Raw genomic sequence first — 15742 nt, forward strand, 5'->3', positions numbered from 1 at the left:
CAGTGTTTTTTTCAGTAATGCAACCGTTCTCTGACTTGTATCCCCATGTGATGTCTGTGTACTGTGTGTAAGGTCGGGGGCGGGTTCATTCCACTGCCGGGCAACCTGCCACTGCTTGTGGCAAAAAAATTTGAACTTGAACTTGAACACACATTCACACACTGGTGATGGCAAGCTACAGTGTAGCCACAGCCGCCCTGGGGCGCACTGACGGAGGCGAATGGTGCCTTTCCAGATGTGTAAGGTGCCAATTCCATCTTCACCAATGCACCCCCATTGGTGCAAAAGAGATGCAAACTTTTGAACAAGCTGGATGTTCAGTCTCCTCTTTAATCCAGACAAAGCAGCGTCCATGTTTTCAAAAAGAATTTCAAATTTAAATTCGTCTGACCACAGAACAGTTTTCCACCTCGTCTAAGTCTATTTCAAATGAACTCTGGCCAAAATTAGACAACAGTGATCTGGATTATGTTCACATCTGGCTTCTTTTGTAAACTCATATCGTAAACTGTTGCCATTTAACCATATTAGTTGCAAATTGTTCCTCCAGCTGTTTCATTTTAGTGTCACTTGACTTTTCCAGCCTTTTGTTGACCTATTCCAACAAGTGAGCTGTTAGTTACGCTGCTGACATTTGGTAATAAACAGATAATCTTCAATTATGGTCTGTCTTGTAATTGTTATATTCAGAAAAATGGAACAGTGATTGACGATATAAAATTTCCCCCTGTTTTTAATACAGTGTGTGTATGAGCCAATATTTAACCAAGACTGTTTCTGATCAAAGACAAGCTGAGGACTTACAGCACCAGCAAAATGTTAAAAAACAAACAAAAAACAAGTCGCAATAAAATGGCATTATTTGAAACTTTTTTATTTTATTAAAATTTTCGATGTAAATAGATTTTATTATTTTACACAAATATAATGTAATATACAAGACGAGACATTTATTCATATGTTTAAATGACATGAAGCTTTGATTTCCATTTGTACGCAGAGATGTACACAGACACGTGAAGCATGGCTGTAAATTTGCTTGTTTACAATATTTAAAATTCAACTTCAAAATAAACAGTCTTACAGAGTAAGCTTGATAATAAGATTAATAGCTGATGTATTCATGGAACCTATTACACAATACTGCAAGAAAATTGACTGAAAATATTTATTTGAGAAAATATCTTTTTGGCCAGGACACATAATACTGGGTGCATATTAAGTTGCATATTAAGGCATTGCAGAGGTCATAGTGTGTGCTGAGGCACAGGTGTAGATCCACTCCTCACGTTTGAGGTGTAAACTCACAGTTTCATTCAACTATCACATATCGAGCTGAGAACTATCATTAACTGAGGGTGTGTAAGTCCCTTCTTCACTATCTAGTCCCCTTCTTCCAGAGAGTGCTGTCCTTTTCCCTCCAATGCCATTCCAGCCTCATAGATAGCCCACTGCAGAGCAGCTCCAGCTGGCACCTTGGCAAAGCCTTTCTCTGAGATGTGGTCTATCTTAAGGTAAGCCCCAGGCCTGTGCAGGGCCACTCCATGGAGGTGGGAGAAGAGCAGTGGTAAGTCACTTGTCAGTACATAGTGAGAAATGAGCCTCAGTTCAGTGGGAATGTCTGTCTCCTCTGAGTACTCGAAAATGGCTGCCATGTATTTGGACAGGTCCTGGCCCCAGGCTTTGGCTCGGCCCACCTCTGCACCAATAAGTTGGATGATTGCATCAGAGCTGTAGGCCTGATCTTCATCACCATCATCATCCTCTGGCTTGGGTCTTTGGTTAAAGCCCCTAGAACACATCACCAAGACAAAGTCACTTTCCCGGATCTGCCGGCAGTGCCAGGCCATGCTGCCTTCCTCAGCCACGCTCAGAGAGTCCCAAAGATCCAGACACACCTTTGAAGAAAAATAAGTGGGAAGACTTTGTTAATATAAACCGAATCCCATCTCTTTCTCTTATTAAATGCATCTCATACTAACGAACACTTTGGCAAAATGTTGCCAAAACTGCCCTTACAAAATGTGCTGCAAGTTAAGAGATAAAATGTAAAACTGTACCTGAGTGGCCATGTGCTGCTGTATGAAAACACCTAACTGCATGACAGCTTTGACATGAGCGGGGCCCTCATGGCTGCTGTAGCAAATCAGAAGACGAGGAGGGGTCAGCCTGTTTTTGCGCAGTGATACCAATTCTTCCTGATTCCCAACTTCCTCGTGTTTGTTGATGATATCTGATGATTAAAAAAACAAAACATTTTCATGTGCTGCTGGGGAAAGGAGCAGATGGATTAGAGATACTAAATGAAAATGTATAAACGTAATAACTGGCAGTGGTTCAAATACTGATTTTACATGACATGTCTGGGTTGTTTTTGCACCTAGTTGTATGTCAAATTTCTTCATCTGCAGCTTGGTCCTCCTCCTAATGACAATAGCCAGACAGCCTCCAAGTACGGCTACCGCGACCAGACTCAGAGGAAGGACAAAAGCCAAGGAGGGAGTGACAGAGCGTGGAGAGGCATCTTCGGATAACACCAAAGTTTGAATTATTTCTTGAGACAGTTTAGTGGATTATCCCACTGCTTTTCAAAGTATTAGAATAGTTAAAATAAAAAGACTTATTGCATTGGCCACAAGTGTGTATCAGTAACAAACAGACAGCGAAATACGTATAACAAGTATAACTAACAAAGTAGCATTAATGTGTTTCCTATTTTACACAGAAGTCGGCGTCATCTACACAAGGGTGGAAATCTTGCGACCAAAACAATTAGGAGGGTTGCTTGCTGCCGCACCTTCACCTAGTGAAAGCCAGTAACTGCTTGCCATTGGGGAATACACATTTTTCATGTCCAGTGATAGTTCTTGAGAAATTTGTGCATGCATGCAAGAAACCTGCATATGGTTCAGGAGATATAACTTTACAACTAAAAGTACAGAAAGCTTTGTACACACTGTGACATAGTAATTGTGTGAATATGCAGCAACAAAACAGCTTTCCTTACCTTTCTGAGTGTGCACGACATGAACATTGAACATTTTCCTAACTGCATCCACTTCATTAGCTGCAATCTGTGGAAAAAAGTCAAATAGGTGAAGCATGAAAGTACATATCTGACTGAGCAAGTGAAGAGCAAGTGAACATTTTGTCCTCTAAGTTAATGTGTTAGGAGCAGGAAGATTAGGCAAGCCCAAGGATTTGAGCAACTTTGCCAAAACAATGTCGGACTCTGTAGTTTTCTCTGGTCCCCTCCCCAATCAGACCAGGAGTGACATGTTTAGCCGCATGTTCTCCTTAAATTGCTGGCTGTCTGAGTGGTGTCCCAGAAACGATGTGGGCTTCATAGATAATTGGCAAACCTTCTGGAGGAAACCTGGTCTTGTTTGGATGGAGCAGCTCTCATTTCTAGAAATATGGACAAATTTATTAAACCCCCCAAAATATGACTATCCAGAGTTGGGACCAGGAAGCAGAGTTGCAGTCTTACACGCCTCTCTGCAGCTTCTCTCCTCCTGCTACCCCCCCAAAAACCCATCTCCATAGAGACTGTGTCAGCTCCCAAACAGACAAAAAACAAACTAAAAACCAGCAACAAACAACTTAAACATAAACAATTACAAAGAAAGAACAATACAGTATCCACATCTGAACCAAAGAGTAAAACAGTGAAATGTGGATTATTAAATATTAGGTCTCTCTCCTCCAAGTCTCTGTTAGTACATGACTTAATAATTGATCAACAAATTGATTTACTCTGCCTTACAGAAACCTGGTTGCAGCAGGATGATTATGTTAGTTTAAATGAATCAACACCCCCGAGTCATTCTAACTACCAGAAATCTCGAAGCACAGGCCGAGGGGGCAGTGTGGCAGCAATTTTTCACACCAGCCTATTAATTAATGAAAGACCAAGACAGACTTTTAATTCATTTGAAAGCCTGATGCTTAGCCTCGTCCACCCCAGCTGTAAAACTCAGAAACCAGTCTTACTTGTTATCATCTATCGTCCACCTGGGCCTTACACAGAGTTTCTGTCTGATTTCTCAGACTTTATATCTAATTTAGTTCTGAGCTCAGATAAAATAATTATTGTGAGTGATTTTAACATCCATGTAGATGCTAAAAATGACAGCCTCAACATGGCATTTAATCTGTTATTAGACTCAATTGGTTTCTCTCAAAATGTAAAAGAACCCACCCACCACTTTAATCACACTCTAGATCTTGTTTTAACATATGGCATAGAAACTGAACATTTAACAGTGTTTCCTGAAAACCCTCTCCTGTCTGATCATTTCCTGATAACATTTACATTTACAATAATTGATTACACAGCGGTGGAGAGTAGACTTTATCAAAGTAGATGTCTTTCTGAAAGTGCTGTAACTAAGTTTAAGAATATAATCCACCCACTGTTATCATCTCCAATGCCCTGTACCAACATAGAGCAGAGCAGCTATCTGAACGCTACCCCAACAGAGGTCGATTATCTTGTTAATAATTTCACCTCCTCACTACGTACGACTCTGGATACTGTAGCTCCTGTGAAAACTAAGGCCTCAAATCAGAAGTACCTGACTCCGTGGTATAATTCTCAAACACATAGTCTAAAGCAGATGACTCGTAATCTGGAGAGGAAATGGCGTGACACAAATCTAGAGGATCATCATTTAGCCTGGAGAAATAGTTTGCTGCTTTATAAGAAAGCCCTCCGCAAAGCCAGAACATCTTACTATTCATCACTGATTGAAGAAAATAAGAACAACCCCAGGTTTCTCTTCAGCACTGTAGCCAGGCTGACAAAAAGTCAGAGCTCTTTTGAGCCAACAATCCCTTTAACGTTAACTAGTAATGACTTCATGAACTTCTTCACAAATAAAATCTTTATCATTAGAGAAAAAATTACCAGTAATCATCCCACAGATGTAATATTATCTACAGCTACTCTTAGTACCATTGATGTTAAGTTAGACTCTTTTTCTCCAATTGATCTTTCTGAGTTAACTTCAATAATTACTTCCTCCAAACCATCAACCTGTCTTTTAGACCCCATTCCTACAAAACTGCTCAAAGAAGTCCTGCCATTAATCTATTCTTCGATCTTAAATATGATCAACCTATCTCTAATGATCGGCTATGTACCACAGGCCTTCAAGCTAGCTGTAGTTAAACCTTTACTCAAAAAGCCATCTCTAGACCCAGCAGTCTTAGCTAATTATAGGCCAATCTCCAACCTTCCTTTCATATCAAAAATCCTTGAAAGAGTAGTTGTCAAACAGCTAACAGATCATCTGCAGAGGAATGGTTTATTTGAAGAGTTTCAGTCAGGTTTCAGAGCTCAGCACAGCACAGAAACAGCTTTAGTGAAGGTTACAAATGATCTTCTTATGGCCTCTGACAGTGGACTCATCTCTGTGCTTGTCCTGCTAGACCTTAGTGCAGCATTCGATACTGTCGACCATAATATCCTATTAGAGCGATTAGAACATGCTGTAGGTATTACAGGTACTGTGCTGCAGTGGTTTGTATCATATCTATCTAATAGACTCCAATTTGTTCATGTAAATGGAGAGTCCTCTTCACACACTGAGGTTAATTATGGAGTTCCACAGGGTTCAGTGCTAGGACCAATTCTGTTTACATTATACATGCTTCCCTTAGGCAGTATCATTAGAAGACATAGCATACATTTTCACTGCTATGCTGATGACACCCAGCTCTATCTGTCCATGAAGCCAGATGACACACACCAATTAGTTAAACTGCAGGAATGTCTTAAAGACATAAAGACCTGGATGGCCGCTAACTTTCTGCTTCTTAATTCAGATAAAACTGAGGTTATTGTACTCGGCCCTGAAAAGCCTAGAAATATGGTATCTAAGCAGATTCTTACTCTGGATGGCATTACCTTGTCCTCCAGTAATGCTGTGAGGAACCTTGGAGTCATTTTTGACCAGGACATGTCCTTCAATGCACATATTAAACAAATATGTAAGACTGCTTTCTTCCATTTGCGCAACATCTCTAAAGTTAGAAATATCCTGTCTCAGAGTGACGCTGAAAAACTAGTTCATGCATTTATTACTTCCAGGCTGGACTACTGTAATTCATTATTATCAGGATGTCCAAAAAACTCACTGAAAAGCCTTCAGCTAATCCAAAATGCTGCAGCAAGAGTCCTGACAGGGACTAGAAAGAGAGAGCATATTTCTCCTGTTTTGGCTTCCCTTCATTGGCTTCCTGTTAAATCCAGAATTGAATTCAAAATCCTGCTCCTCACATACAAGGTCTTAAATAATCAGGCCCCATCTTATCTTAATGACCTTGTAGTACCATATCACCCTATTAGAGCACTTCGCTCTCGCTCTGCAGGCCTACTTGTTGTTCCTACAGTATTTAAAAGTAGAATGGGAGGGAGAGCCTTCAGTTTTCAGGCCCCTCTTCTGTGGAACCAGCTTCCAGTTTGGATTCAGGAGACAGACACTATCTCTACTTTTAAGATTAGGCTTAAAACTTTCCTTTTTGCTAAAGCATATAGTTAGGGCTGGACCAGGTGACCCTGAATCCTCCCTTAGTTATGCTGCAATAGACGTAGGCTGCTGGGGATTCCCATGATGCATTGAGTTTTTCCTTTCCAGTCACCTTTCTCGCTCACTATGTATTAACAGACCTCTCTGCATTGAATCATATCTGTTATTAACCTCTGTCTCTCTTCCACAGCATGTCTTTTATCCTGTCTTCCTTCTCTCACCCCAACTGGTCGCAGCAGATGGCCCCGCCCCTCCCTGAGCCTGGTTCTGCCGGAGGTTTCTTCCTGTTAAAAGGGAGTTTTTCCTTCCCACTGTTGCCAAAGTGCTTGCTCATAGGGGGTCATATGATTGTTGGGTTTTTCTCTGTATCTATGAAGCGCCTTGAGGCGACTTATGTTGTGATTTGGCGCTATATAAATAAAATTGAATTGAATTGAATTGAATTAAATTGTGATGGCTAGATGACTGGGTCAGAGCGTCTCCAAACCTGTAGCTCTTGTGGGCTCTTCTGGGCCTGCTATGGTCAGTATCTATCAAAAGTGTTCCAAGAAAGGAACAGTGGGGAACCAGAGACTGGGTCTGTGGGGACTGAAGGCTGGGCAGTGTAGTCTGATCCAACAGATGAGCTACTGTAGCTAAAATTGCCAAAAAAGTTACCTCTGATTCTGATAGAAAGGTGTCAGAATACACAGTGCATCACAGTTTCTTGTGTATGGGGATGCATCGCCAAAAACAAGTGAGGGTTACTATGCCAACCACATCCACCATGGAACGTGCCAACAATGGACAAGTGAGCATCCGAACTGGACCACCTGACCATCACGTGGATGGTCAGGTGTGTGATGGCTTACCTAGGGGAACACCTCCACTGGGATGCACTATTGGAAGCTATCCATGTCAATGTTACTTTGACATGTAGCACCTACACTAGCAGTCAAATGTTTGGACACACCTTCTCATTTAATGGTTTTTCTTTATTTTTTACTACTTTCTCTACTGTAGATACATACTGAAGACATCAAATATATGAAGAAAGATATATGGAATTATGTAGCAAAGAAAAAAATTGATAAATAACTCTAAATATGTCTTATACTTCTGATTCAAGAGTAGCTACTCTGTGCTGCGTTGACAGGGCTCTAAACCCTTCTCTCAAGCTTCATGATGTAGTCTCCTGAAATGGTTTTCACCTCACAGCTGTGTCTCATCAGGGTTCATTTGTGGAATTTCTTGCCTGCTGGCAGCCCTATCTGACAACTGTTAGAATTTGTGTTATGGCAAGAACTAATCGGCTAAGTAAAGAGAAAGAACAGGCCGTCATTACTTTAAGAAATGAAGGTCAGTCAGTCCAGAAAATTGCAAAAACTTTGAATGTGTCCCCGAGTGCAGTCGCAAAACCCATCAAGCGTTATAATCAGTGATGGGAATGACGGCGTTACTTTTTTCAGTAACGAGTAATCTAACTAATTAGTATTTCTATCGTTACAACGGCGTTACCTGTTACTAACAAGAGAATGCGGTGCGGCCGCGTTACTATTTTCCAACAAACAGACGGTTGAAGCTGTGTTCAGCTTTCCACACCTTGGGGTGAGATAGACTGCAGAGTGAAGGCAAAAGGGCCAACGAGTGCATCTCCGGGAACTCCTTCAAGACTCTTGGAAAACCATTTCAGGTGACTACCTCATGAAGCTAATCGAGGGGAATGCCAAGAGTGTGCAAAGTAATAAAGGGAGCCTATTTAAAAAAAAAAAAACAACTAAAATCTAAAACATGTTTTGAGTTACTTCACACTTTTTTTTTACTAAATGATTCCATATGTGTTCATTGATAGTTTTGATGTCTTCAGTGAGAATCTACAATGTAAATAGTCATTAAAATAAATAAAAACCATTAAATCAGAAGGTGTGTCCAAACTTTTGACTGGTAGTGTACCTAAGAATTATTGCAGAACATGTATATGCTTTCATAGAAACGGTGTTCCCTAATAGCTGTGGGGCTCTTTCAGCAGGATAATGCACCCTGCCACAAAGCAAAAATGCTTCAGGAATGGTTTAAGGAGCACAACAACAAGTTTGAGGTGTTGAACTGGCCTCTAAATACCCTAATCCAATCAAGCCATGCATGTGCTGGTTAAACAAGCCAGATACCAAAGCACACATTCAGGAATGGTAATAAAGTCCATGATTCGATGGGTCAGGGCTGTTTTGGCAGCAAAAGGAGATTAACACAATATTAGGCAGGTGGTCACAATGATATGTGTGATCTTCGTATATGCATTTCACAACCACTTATTTGCTAACTTTGATTGTGTGTGTGTGTGTGTGTGGGGGGGGGGGTTGAGCTGTTGTATCAGACAAAGTTAGCTGTTTCTGGGAAAGAGAACAATGAAAGTGCACAAAAACAGGAAAGCTGCTGTCCATAAAAATTGAACGGTTAGTTAAAAGACAGTAAAAGAATATGAAAAGACCTACAATGTCATCACCTCGCGCAATATGACTGATGAGCAAACTATTTTCTGATGAAATCCACACATGTGGTAAAAAGATTTGGGGGAAAAAGTCAATAAACACAAAGTCCATTCAAGTATTCAAGTTTATTCATCAACCAAGTCTTTTGGTGGAAAACAGTTATACTTATGTCCACATATACTATAAACAGTGTTAGTCATAATTCTTTTACCTCACAGGTGTAATTGGTTCCTTCTTGAAGGTCGCTCAGCTGATAGCTATGGTGAGTTTTATTTGTAGTCAGATCCTAAGATGATGAAATTAATGCTTGTTACATTTATAAAGAGAACCTAAATGATCAGAAATATCTAAAAATAAATAAAAGGCACTGACTGAAACAAAGGTGCAGCACAGGAAATTACTTACCGGTATTATGTTGGTGTATTTTTTCCTGCCATTTATGTAACACAGCGAGAAGTAGCTTCTTATTCCCAGATTTGGAGGAGCCAAGTTAAAGGTCACAGTGATGGCACTGCCTTCCTGCTGAACCTCAATATGTTTAGGGTACCAGTCTGTAACCAGACCATAACATAATGTCATGAATAAAGCAGATCTTTGGAGAAAGACTGTCACAGACTGGACTTCACAGGAAAATAAGTTTTCTCACCATTTTTACACTGCTCAAAGCCATTCTTCTCTGCACATGCTGCAAGAACATGAAGCACATGTTACTCTAAATATTGATTTAATGCAGTGTTGACAGAATAGCAGAGCTGATTGGTGGCAAAATATGTAAATTTATGATAATGCTATTCACTGAAGTTGGACCAAAACTAAAAAGGCAGATTTAAATAATAAAGGTCACCAAACAGCATCTTACATCGTGTAGAGAAGATCTCACTGCGGTAGAACCTCTCCCACTCCTCAGGCACTGGCAGAGCCATGACAGTAACAGCATACTGGGATCCAAGGGAGAGGCCGGGGAACGGGTCTGACTTGTACACCTGCAGAATAGCATGGGCACATTATACACTTCATATATGGTTTGGGGCAGTGAACTGTGATCACAGACGATGGTTCCTGTGCTCCTGAGCTCATGCAGGGATTTCAATGACAGAATCGTGTCTGTTTTTAATGCAACGTCACCCAAGAGGGTCCATGAGGGTCCGGAAATTTCAGCCTTGTCCCCTACTTACTGAGATTTTTTCAGATTCTCAGAATCTTTAGATTAAATTGTGTACTGTAGATGAGATATTTAATCTTCTCAATTTAAAACTGAAACTATTCTGAAAGAGGAATTTGTAGATGCTGCCTTTTTCCAGATCAGTGAACTTCTGCTCATCTTTACTTCTGAGACACTTTGCCTCTCTAAGAACCTCTTTTTATACCCAATAATATTACTGACCTGTTGCCAGTTAACCTAATGTTCCTCCAGCTGTTTACTCAGTTCAGATTTTTTATGTTTTTCCTTGTTTGCAAATCATTGCATTGTGTTTTTATTTAAATTTTAGGCAATATCGCACAGGGGAACTTTAGTGTGAAAGAGCGATTCTTCGTCAAGAAGAAGTAAAAAGAAGCTAGTTACATGTTGTTGTTACTGTCAGTAGTGTTGCTGCTTTTTCATTCTTTGAGACTTACCAGTTAAAAAAATTGAATGGAGCTATTCATTGTTTGTCCATGTGGTTTGAATATATGTAAATAATTTAAGTCCACTGCGGACGAGCTTGTTAAAAAAAGGCTTCATCTATAAACAATAGTCTTCTATGTCCTGCCTCATATTTACAGCATTTGGATGATCTTTAGTATAAAATGTTAAACTATTTCCTCCAAGGACATGTTGTCAGTTTTATGTTTGATCGTAATCTCATCCAGAACATTATTTTGTTTTATTCTGTATTCAGTGTTTTGCAGTTTTCACCCCAAAACTGAAAGATGCTGTTTAAGCTCTGGTTCAAGGGAATGTAACTGAGAAAAATTTAGAAACCACTTGTAACTCAAAACATTTGTAAATGGAAATATATCCACATGAAGCCAGTTATTGTCATAACTAGCTGTAACTTAAAACTTTAAAAGCTTCACGTTTTCTTTGTGTGGTCTAACACAATAAAAGGAAAAATAACACAGCCAAAGGCCAAAGCCAGCGGGGCTCTTCCTACCCGTTGAGCATGTGAAGTTGGGAGGGATAAGTTGCGGTGGAAGAGAAAGAGCTGACAGGCAACGCTAGTCCCTCCCAGAGCCTGGAGGGACACCTGAAAGCCACGAAGGAAGGCGATCCCTGCAGCAAACACAAAAGAAACAAAGAATTAGCAACAACCCTTCATCAAACTTGCACACTGTGTGTACGAGTGTTTACGTCTGAGAGTTTGTTCTTTCTTTTGTTTTTTTATCAGGCTCCGACGTTGTCATGTGTCAGTGCCTCAGTCACATAGTACAATAAGAAAAATAATTTTGGAGACATCTCGCATATGTCTCATAATTGAAGTCAGATGTCTTTTTTAACCTCTCATAATAATAAAGAAAAACAAATCATAGATATCCCACCACCAAGTGAAAAATTACTCTTTTCACTTAGGATACGACATGATAAATGATAGGTATATATTCTCAATAAGCAAACAAATTTTACCATAGTAACTGGGTTTCCAGGAGACAATGATGGTGTCAGATTGGGAGTTTGAGTCATTTAAAAACTCAACCTTCACATCATTTGGTGCTTGGACGTAGTGTTGACAGATTTTAGGGTCTTCATTTCCCAGCAGCTCAAAACATGGCCATGGAATACAACCTGAAGAGGAATAATGAGGAAAATACTTCAATAATAGCTCTGAGAGGCTGCACTTGCTAATCCCAACATGCTAACACATTTAAATTAATATGGTTGGAATGCTAAGATGGTAATATTTGCACCACAAATAGTTACCAGTTATAGTATATAAGGGCCCAATGGCGTGGGATAGTGGAAGAAATTTTTGGAATGGAAAGACTTACCTTTGTCCTTAGACTCGAGCTCGAGAAATTTAAGAAGCTCTGGGAAAAATGGGTTGTGTACTCCTTTTGTACTGAATAATTGAATATTACCATGATGTAAGAAGATGCTATTACAGGAATTGTGTATGTCTCCTAAGTTTTGTATTCTCATACTGTAAACTGACAAATAAAAAGTTATAAAAAAAAAAGAAAAAAAGAAAAAGAAAACACTGAAGACAATGTTGAAAGGAGTGGACATCTCTGCCAATTCTGCAAAAGTTAGCATGTTAAATGTTGAAATTAATCACAGTACAATTAGAAAAAGATTGAGCACGGAAGGTGGAAGGGTCGGAAGTTTACCAGGAAAGAGAGAAAAAAATGATGGTTGAAGCAGATGCTGTGCAGAGATAATAATTACAAGGTGAACCACATTCTTAGCACTGTGGAAATAGGTGTGAACCAAGTTCATTCAAACCTCAAACTCACATAGAGCTCAGATATTTGCAGTATGATGTTTGAACCTGACTTACTTCCAAACCTTTCCATGGATTTAAAGCCCAGAGCCTTTCTGACATCACTCCTGGTTATTCTGCAGTATTCACATGCTGGACCGCCCTGCATAGGAGAAAATAAAGAGGTCAAACTGTACACACTCATCTATATCTCTTTCGTAGTTTTGTGCACACAAGGTTCAATTTGACCTTCCCTTTAACTTTATAATGAAAAGCAGGACTGTGTACAATCCCTGTTCAGCTGCCAAAAGTGAGGAGGAGTAGGGAAGGGAAAAATGTGACTTAATAGCAGCAACAATAAAATGGATGTCACAGAACTGTGACAATTCCTGCTTCCCAACAATGAACTAATATCCTTTGGCAGTTTTGCTTTACTCTTCACAGAGCTTAAGTTTCAGTAACTTACGTATCTGAAATGTATCTGTCCAACACTATGAAAGCCTTCCATGAGAGACAGTCTGAAAACGTTCAACTGTGCACTCTTCCAAAGTGTGTCTTTATCCTGTCTATCTCCCCTCACCCCCAACCGGTCGTGGCTAATGGCCACACTTCCTGTTAAAAGGAAGTTTTTCCTCCCCACTGTTGCCAAAGTGCTTGCTCATAGGGAGTCATGTGATTGTTGGGGTTTTCACTGTTTTCTCTTTATTATTTTGGGGTCTTTACCTTACAATATAAAGCACCTTGAGGTAAGTGTGGTGTGATTTGGCGCTGTAAAAGTACAATTGAATTGAAAAGAATTGTATTGTAAGAATTGTAAGAATTGTATGTTCAGTTTGCCTGCCATAAAAAAAGGTAGTGCACCACTTCAGTTCAGTTCAGTTGAGTTCAAGTAACAATCATCAGAGGTGCTTTGATTTCCAAACATCTGCACATAGTTACCTATCACAGCTTAAACAGTGGATCAGCACTGACAACCCTTCATGGTAAGTTTGGAGAACCTTGTTGCTATATTACAAACAATATGGTTCTTGTTTTTGTAAGATTCTCCATGTAAAATCTGATTCCCATCTGTACAGTATGTGCTGCGGCTTGTTCTTGTGTTTAAACAGTGGATGCTTCTCAACATACTGTGTAGTGAAGGCACTGATCAGGGTTGACTCACTGTGCTCTGCTGTTGAGTGAACATTATCAATGAAGAGCAGGACAGTGCATTTCCCAAAGCATCGCTTTTACGGGGTGTTTGTGTAATTATAGTTAATGCTGCTTCACACTCAAAGCACGCTAAATTACAGAAGGACATATTTGACTTGTTGGAGCAGTGAAAGTGTGACTGGGTCACTGAATTTGTTATAGTTTCTCTGTAATAAAACAGCTGTTTACCTCCACCTTCTGTGAAAATGAAAGTCTGGTGTGCCCCTAGACAGATATAGCACTGGTTGTTGGTGTTTCTGTCATTAAAAAATTGTTTCATCACTTTCTTACACTGCTGACTTGCTCTACAGGTTTTAGAGATCATGACTAATAAGATGATAAAAGAGAAACCGTGTGTGCGGAAGGTTAGGTAGAAAGTCTGCGTAGCCTAAACCTTCGTTTTCTGGAGCATACCAGCTGAGCAAACATGGAGGAAGTCTTAATCCATATAAAAAGCCCACACAAATTAAGTTTTGGAGAAAAATCAAAGTCTAATTTCTACAAGATGACTGAGTGCCCCACTTTTCATTAATCAAAATAAAATTTAAAGGAATACGTGAGCATGGCCCTTTGGTTTAACCATCTCACTGTGGTATGGTAACCCAGGGGTAATATCTTTTCAAGTAAAAACACTGCATTACTGACAGCAAATCAGACATCTGGCTCAAATAAAATCAACATTTTGGATAATCGCTCACGACTGGATCCATTTTAATGAGTTGCATCATAAATCTCTGTGGCACAAGCTCCAGTGAAAAGTCTCCAAATGCTCTCCTCCTTTGCTTTTTAAACTTTTTCACATTTAAAATCTCTCCATACGCGGGTGATGAATTTATCTTTGTGCCGGGAAATCATTACAACTCCCCCCTCCCCTCTTCTTCTTGTGACACCTAAAACTAAAGGTAACTGCTGCAGATTTCCTTCTCTGATAATAACAATCATAGGTTCATTATGTGAATACACACCACACAGTCATCACGGTATAATCTGTTTACAGCCAGTATGTGTAACTCCAGCCAACCTAAATTACGCAGTGAAAACATTCCGACATCCACTGAGAGTGTGGACAGATTGAAACTGTTGGAGCTTGTAGTGTGAGACGATAGCATGAGAAAATCCACTCAAGCCCCCCTCAATTTCTAACTTGATTTATGTTCAAGATTACAGGGTTACACACACACACACACACACACACACACACACATTAAAGGAACATAAGATTTGTTTCTTAGATGATAACAAATATAGGAAATCTTGTACACGTCATACTTTCCACTACAGAGAACAACATACCCACTGAAGGGGCGGGAAATAAAATGTGACACCTGGGATTTTAAACCATGCAGCAGTTTGACGGTTTAAAATGAATTTTTTTCCCTACTAAATTTGGATCTTATATTTGAAGAATTGAGGATGTCGTTTTCTGTGTAACTCATCAGTTACGCAGCAGGAACTCAATCTGCAGGTTGTTTATTTGCTATTCTTTAGATTTATCTTGCGACCACTTAACGAAGACCTAAACTTTTCTTAAAACCAGGACAAACTGAATAATTCTCTTAAAAAAATGTGTTATGTGAATTATCTTTAGTCGGGAGTTTTTCTTACTTTTCAAACAAAGGCTGAGAGAACATCTGTCACAAAACAAAAAATAAAACATGATGCTGCATATTGTACGAATTATACAAAGTTACTGAATTAAGGTGAGTTAACAGTTGACTATGAAGGAGATACAACCTCCAGCTTACCTGCTGGATACAGTCCAGACTGCAGCTCTGAGGGGTGACAGGAGCAGCTGTGGCCTCAGCCTGACAGCAGAGCAGCTGACAAAGCGTCAAAAACAGGTACAAAAGCTTCCACATGCTTCTAGGGCCAGGACCTCATTGTCATGGCGAGCACTGGATCTCAAACTCTCACCGACACTCTGGCAGCTGAAGCACCTCCAAGTTGTGCTCGAGCATTAAGTGACAGCAACCTTGGAGAAGGAAGAAAGACGTGGAGGGGAGTGGTATCTTCAGGCTACACGGGGGAGGTGTGGCCTATAAACTCCCTGTACATGTTGGAACAGCTCTGCTGCCACAATAAGTTATTAGAGTGCAGAAAAAACACAAACATCTCATGGCAAGTCTATTAAACCTAAGTATCAGGTGAGGAA

At 39.9% G+C, this 15742-nt stretch overlaps 1 protein-coding gene across 3 annotated transcripts; it reads right to left on the reverse strand.

The window, feature by feature from the left end:
- Nucleotides 1–872: 872 nt before the first annotated feature.
- LOC308407696 (interleukin-17 receptor D) lies at nucleotides 873–15648 on the reverse strand. Of its 3 annotated transcripts, none has more exons than XM_080899514.1 (12): nucleotides 15336–15648; nucleotides 12478–12562; nucleotides 11607–11765; nucleotides 11137–11255; nucleotides 9861–9984; nucleotides 9648–9686; nucleotides 9407–9552; nucleotides 9213–9287; nucleotides 3008–3074; nucleotides 2381–2524; nucleotides 2061–2233; nucleotides 874–1898 (listed from the first exon to the last, which is right to left on the reverse strand). In XM_080899514.1, the coding sequence occupies exons 1-12, from the start codon at nucleotides 15447–15449 to the stop codon at nucleotides 1383–1385; spliced, it is 1761 nt and encodes a 586-aa protein (XP_080755640.1). In that variant the 5' UTR covers nucleotides 15450–15648; the 3' UTR covers nucleotides 874–1382. The 3 variants fall into 3 exon arrangements, with proteins under 3 accessions (XP_080755641.1, XP_080755640.1, XP_080755639.1); XM_080899513.1 differs by having other exon boundaries at nucleotides 2381–2527; XM_080899515.1 differs by lacking the exon at nucleotides 2381–2524 and having other exon boundaries at nucleotides 873–1898.
- Between the last annotated feature and the right edge of the window lie 94 nt (nucleotides 15649–15742).

This window comes from Rhamphochromis sp. 'chilingali', assembly GCF_963969265.1.
Source record: "Rhamphochromis sp. 'chilingali' genome assembly, chromosome: 12".
Lineage (NCBI taxonomy): Eukaryota > Metazoa > Chordata > Actinopteri > Cichliformes > Cichlidae > Rhamphochromis > Rhamphochromis sp. 'chilingali'.